The sequence below is a fragment of the Nanorana parkeri genome, unplaced genomic scaffold (genome assembly GCF_000935625.1).
Source record: "Nanorana parkeri isolate BGI_ZX_2015 unplaced genomic scaffold, ASM93562v1 scaffold1079, whole genome shotgun sequence".
NCBI classification, from domain to species: domain Eukaryota; kingdom Metazoa; phylum Chordata; class Amphibia; order Anura; family Dicroglossidae; genus Nanorana; species Nanorana parkeri.
The window spans coordinates 525,254-531,929 of NW_017307347.1; the positions used below are offsets into that span (position 1 = coordinate 525,254).

A 6,676-nucleotide genomic window follows, 5' to 3' on the forward strand; every position below is an offset into this window, starting at 1 on the left:
AATCTGGCTATGGAGCCCCCATGATCTGGTTCAGGTGATCTGTGTTACAAGAGATCGCCTTCTAGAGATAAGCCTACTGCACTTTCTAACATACCGACAGCCCAAAGAATGGACAACTACAACTCCGTACCTATAATACAGCCTGGCTTGGAGACCGCTAGCCTTCTGGTAAATGCCACATGTGACAAACTACTGGTGCAGTCCTCAAAGGGCTTGTTCACACCTCCAGCCCGGGTATGCATTGCTCAATGCAACCCCAAAGCAAGGACAGACATAAAAAACATTGGGGGAGGGGCATTTAAAGCATCTGTTGCACAGCAAGAAAGTACTAAACAGGAGCAGCAAGACAAATTAGGAGAAAGATTTTATATAATAGCTTGATTCATAAATGCCTCCCTGGGCTACTCTACAGCATTACTGCAACAGAATAAAACCTGCCCCTGATCACATCTTGACTGTGCGCCCACTTAGAGGGAAAACCTGTCTCATCTTCATAGGTAAATCTGTGTCAGACCTGCTCAGAAATACTAATACAAAGAAAACTCTCCCATAGGCTTTCCTAAATAAAAGGCAGCAGGATTTGTGTAATTGTGTTGCTGATATGCTTGATGAATGCTCCTCATTGCATTCAGACTCCGATTGTATTTAAAAGAGAAGCACAAGCTGCATCTTTTTACAGTGCGTGGAATGACAGGAAAAAAAAAAAAGGGGGGGGGGGACGCACTGCACCATGTGTTAAACGCATTGCGGTGCAACTCATTTTAAAGCTGAACAGCAGACGTACCGGATTAGATAGCAGCAGAAGAGCAGGCTCAGGATGAATACGAATATCGCCGTGCCAAACACCACAATGTAGATGTTGAGGGGGAGGTTCTGGAACCCAATATTAGGCATTCTGAAGCTGTAGTGCTGGAAGTCTGGGCTCATGGATCGGCTGGAAAAAAAACCCAAAAGGGATAAATTTACAGAAATATCGCACAGGCTCCTCAGTACAATACAAGTCCCCATAATCATATATAATGAATACAATGCAGAATGAATAGTTTCCTATGCACTACAAACATGTCTCTTCCACCAGCTTAAAGTTTAACCCGCTTATATTTTGCCTTCTCTGGTTCCTCCCTCCCACCTCATCAACGTTCTAATGACATTCATGACTATAACCATTCCATCCTTTATTTTCAACCCCGTGACATTAACACTGGATCTCTGTTCTCCTCTATGCCATGCAGGCTGGTGGGAGGGGCCGGCAGAGTGCTGTACATAGCTTCCTTTTGGGAGGAGTTATGCAAATATCAAAACTCCTCGATGGGCGAGTGTCAGCTTTAAGAAAAATTATATTTTTCCATAGATAAGTGATCCCATATTTTGGGAGTTACCAGTTGATTGGGTGCCCCGTGACCAGCACGGACAGGTCTTCTCTCAGACTCAGTCATACACGAGGGCTGCAGTATTACCATGAGGCGCCCCGTTGCTATGGATACAGAGAGCTATGCGTGTCACCACATTCCAACCTCCAAGCTTTGCTTCATTCCTCCGAATTTCATTTCCTACGTTACACCCGTCCAGGAGGCTGGAAAATTCCATCGCAGACAAAAGGGCGACAATTACCAGGCCCGGAGCACAAAGCACATCTCCCAGACTACAATTCTGCAAACCATTTCCTTTGTCTGCCTTTCACCCGGGCGGCATCCGCTCCGATCAGCAGGGGATCCGTGAAAGGGGTCCATAAAGGGGTTCCGTGTACAGATCCCCTGCTGATCAGAGCACAACGGAAAGAATTCCAATTTTGTGGCATCTATGTCTGTTCAGTTCCCCCCTCCCCCATCTTGCGATAGACCCATGTTAGGTCTATGGGCAGTCGCATGTAAGCAGACATGTGTCCGTTTCAATCCAATTACCGCCGATCCGTCACGTTTAGTTCTGCAAAAACAAAAAAGGACGCAAACCTTCCCTTTTAAACGGACTCTGAGGTAATCAGGTGCGCATAGGGTTACACTACTAGACCCGCCTGAAAAACTGACAGACGGATCTGGTTTCACCATCCATGTGAAAGGGGCCTTAAGCTGGCCATACACCGTGTGAACTGTGGGATGGTTTTTGATGAACCATTCAAAATTTGCTCAGTGGGTGGCCCTGTCACCACCCTTCCGTCCGGCATCCTTTGATCAGAAAATTGAAGGAGGCGGTTGAAAACTGTTTCAGGCCAACAGTGATGACAGCCAAGGAGCCGCCATCATTGTTTGTGTATTCTGAGAGCGGCCCAGTTCACTTGAGTTCACCCAAGGCTGCTCAAAATTCTCACCGCCATCCTTCTCCTCCTGACCAAATCAGTGGCGGTGGGGCTTTCCCCGCCCCTTGGTGATGTATAGCTGTGGGGAAGAAAATGTGCATCCCTGCAACTGATTGGGTCGGGAGGAGAGGGTGGTGGTCAGAGTTTTCAGCAGGCTTGGGCAAAATGGGTTCACACCAAACCCGGCCTAATTACCATTCAACAGGAATCAGACATTAATTGAGCCGTGCATGGCCCCGTTCACACCACCGCATTCGCTGAATGTTACGAGTTAATGGCACCCCCAAACGTGGGTGGGAAAATGCGCGTTTTTCCCACATGCCCAAACATGCAAGAAAAAAAAAACAAGCAACGCATGTCGCAGAATTTGCTACATGCACTATTTTCCTGCGTTTGTTGCGCATCCAGGAACCCAATGAAAATCGATGGGAACACATGGCAAACAAATTCTGCAGTTTGCGTTTCCAGTACGCTATGGTGTGAACGGGTAACTTAAAGTGACATTAAACCCTCAGATTTTTTAACATAAACCAATACTGTAATGTGCGCCTTACTGTAATCCATGGTAGTTTCCCTTCTCTTTGCTGCTCTTCCTTTTAAATCTGTATCTGTTCTCATGCTGGGCAGAACTTCTGTTTTGCAGCAGACTGCCTTGTCTCAGGAATGGATACACGGTGTCTGTGTGCAGGTTTGTATAGGCTTGTAATCTGAGCCAGCACTACAGGAAGAGGCCCTGAGCTGCAAAGGGAAGTTCTGCAGAGCATGAGAAGACATGAGGATTTAAAAGGAAGAGCAGCAAAGAGAATGGAAACAACCATGGATTACAGTAAGGCGCACATTACAGTATTGTTTTATGTTAAAAAATCTGAGTGTTTAATGTCACTTTAAGTATATATGGTTATATTTTCTTAGTTTAACCCGCGGGCTGAACAAAGAATATATAAACAGATAAATGCTTACAGGCGTGAACGGTGGAATTCCCTGCTGTCTCCATTGTATTCTGACAGCGGCCACCTTCTTTCAGAAGACGTTAAATCATTCAATCAACTTTTGCCGAAGTAACATGTTGGAAAACTGCTGGCGGAAGAGAGCTTGCAGCCAAGTTTTCGGACAGCGGCCGCTGTCAGACTACAATAGAGATAGCGGGGGACTCGTCCATTCATGCTGTTCAGCATGGATGGTGGAATCTGTTTTATTTTTTTTCGATCAGCCGGTGGGTTGAATACCAAAAAATAGGTCCATGTATACCCTACTTAATTGGCTTGCCAACACTTTATTGCTGTGGTGACTTGAAGGCCATAGAAGGTTTTGCATGACTTCATCAAGAACTGTTCTGAGGATAAGGAATCTCCCCTCCCCGGTCAGCTGGGCTCTGTTTACATACACACGTTGTCCTTCTGCTTTCACTTTCCAGTCTTTACATTGCACCTCCCTGTCAACCTCTCAGTAATCTTATCACTAGGAGATTTGGCCAAACACACAGTGCTAATGACTGGCATCCTAATCTCTGCAAACATGAGTTAAAAAAAGCAGAATCACACAGGAAATACCTCTGTGTCCACCCTGGAGAGACGGGGATCAACCATCTACTACAAGACTAGAATACAGACGTTATGCCGTAGAGCATTTTTGATCAATTTTTACATGCTCACCGTATGGTACATCCATGTAAACTGTATCATATATACCAATGGCTGTCAGTTTATAAGGCATGGGGTGGGGGGCTGCTCAACTGCAGCCAAGGGCAGCATGTAATGATCAGTTATGTATAAGATGCTACAGACGACTACATACTACGTAAGATGGTCAAAGACTGTGGCCATGCTACCGATGTGGTGGAGACCGGAGACATGCTGCAGGACACAGAGGCTGGGAACGTGTTACAAGATACTGTTAGAGATCACTTCCATTGCAGTCCCGTCACAAGTCAGTGCTTCCACTACTGACTGCAGTGGCCCAGGGGCCAGACAAGAAGTACAAAAGTGGCCCATGTGGCTCTTGGGCCACAGGTTGGGCACCAGGGATATATATACTGATTGAAAGCTCACTAATTTAGGGGATGAACAAATACAGTATATATGGAATTCAGGGATTCAAGAGCCAGTCTGTCTAATCTGGGAACCAGCTGGATTTGTTTTAGGGGCCAGCTTCATTGACAACAACTAGAGGAAACCTGAAAAGTTGGGTGTAAGCTGTAATTTTTAAGGCGCTCCTGGAATTTGAGGACCTGGAATTTATCCAGGTCTGCATTAGTAGCTACCAGGGCTGAGCTGATGGGTAGGCAGAAGAGACGGGCAGGAGGGGCAAAAAAGTCAGAAGGGTTGTACTTTGCGTGTTAAAGGACCTAGACCCAGCAGTGGTGAGTACTGTACTTGTATACCACTGTAATCACTCATAATCACCTAATGCTGAGATACAATTTTGAGCATATCGAGAGATCCTTAAAATTATTCCGTCACACCTGACCAATGGGCTTCCTTGGCCAGAGAGAGGAACATCAAGGCACAGTGGGCAACACCACACTTCTCAGCTTTCAGAGATGAGAAAGAGGAACCAATTTTAGTGCAACGTACGTAGGCAAAGGAGACACCCCTACCAGAAACCATGAAGAATACCTGAAAAAATGATTGGTTACACCTACAAGCACCTTTTTCACTACTAATTGTTCATTTATATTGGCTTTTCAAAATAACAAGTGAAATAATATCAAGGTTGGACGAAAGTTTTCATGTATAACACATTTGGTAGGGAAATCGAACAATTTTATAGAGGTCTTTCCAACAGAAACAAAAAGAGAAATCTGAGGAGAAACAATGAACAAAGGGATAAGGTTCCAAATGAGGGACAGATGGATTTGTTTCCAAATGAGGGACATTGGGGTGACAGTACCTCCAAATCAGAGACATTTGGGAGCTAAGCAACAAAACTAAGCAGGAAGTGGAGGCTGCATATGGAATAAGCAAACATGGCTACCAATGTGTGCTTGTATTTATTATTATTGCCATTTATATAGAGCTGACAATTTGTGCAGCGCCTTACACAGTGCACATTCACATCAGTCCCTGCCCTCAAGGAGCTTACAATGCAAGTTCCCTATCTCACATGCATATGAGGGACAATTTAGACAGGAGCCAATTAACCTACCAGCATGTCTTTGGGAGGAACCCAGAGGAAACCCACACAAGCACATGCAAACATGCAAACTCCTTGCAGATACTGTCCCGGCTGGGATTTGAACCAGGGACTCCCAGTGCTGCAAGGCAGAAGCACTAACCACTACACCACAATATATGATTTCCCTTTCCAAACACGCAAAAGCAGCACATACTGTAGATGTAAACCAGAAACAGAAAATACATGGGATTTCTACTCGAAATGCATTTCCTTGCAGTAAAGTGCATAGGTTTTAGGGCCCCTTTAGAACCAATGCGTTGTGTAATGTGTCCGCATTGCAAGGTACTTTCTGTGATGCCTAACCCATGCAAGTAGGTGCAAGAATAAATGGGCTACCTTAACAAACATTAAAATGTAAAATACCACATGTAAAGCGTTTGCAGTAAAGCACTACAAAGGGCCGCAAAGGTCTGAAGGGGGCCTTAGTGCAGAAATCCGACACAGGTGAATAGGCCCCAACACACATCGATAAGATTATATACATCAAAAAGACGTGAGGTGACCACGGCTTTTATACCAGTAATATACACTGAGTGGCCAGATTATTATGACCACCCCATCAGTACTTCGTTGGGCCGCCTCGTGACTCCACGAGATGTTGAAAGGTGATGCGAGGAATCTGACACGGCGCTGTTGCCCTTCTGTTGTCTTGTACCAGTCTTGCCACTCTCCGTTCTGCCCTACAAACGTCAGGTGGTCATAATAATCTGGCCACTCAGTGTACAAGTCAAAGCTTGTTCATTATCACAGTAAGAATTATTTGATTAAATACTGTAGATAAGTAGTAAAACAAATCTACAATAATTTGAAAGCCTTGTGTGGATTCCCTCACATATGATCTGTGTGGTCTGGGTGTCCATAATATCTTTGTCACACCTTATCTCGATGTAATAATAGGACATGTTTTCTTGCATAATAGGAATAGTTGGCAAATTCCATCTGATGTTGTGCAGTGGTGAGACTAAAGTCACCCATAAGGGAAGGTCATGGGATATTTTTGTTGACATCCCCATGCAGCGTGATCTGAGCATGTACGGCCAGAGTACATCATTATCACAATTGCCCCCATTGCACGCTTTATGTAAGGGATCCTTAACAATCGGATACATGATTTTAGCCTTACAATTAGATATTTGCACATATCTTATACACTGATCATTACATGCTGTCCTTGGTTGCAGTTGAGCAACCCCCCCCCCCATGCCTCTT

The 6,676-nt window shown here is 44.9% G+C and overlaps 1 protein-coding gene across 1 annotated transcript in view; it reads right to left on the minus strand.

Annotated features, from left to right (window-relative positions):
• The window catches only part of RNF24 (ring finger protein 24), a 27,197-nt gene that overhangs the window by 18,579 nt on the left and 1,942 nt on the right, over positions 1 to 6,676 (minus strand). Inside the window, exon 2 of the mRNA XM_018567652.1 lies at positions 785 to 934. Within this exon, the coding sequence (XP_018423154.1) occupies positions 785 to 934 (150 nt within the window). The remainder of the gene's footprint in view (positions 1 to 784; positions 935 to 6,676) is intronic.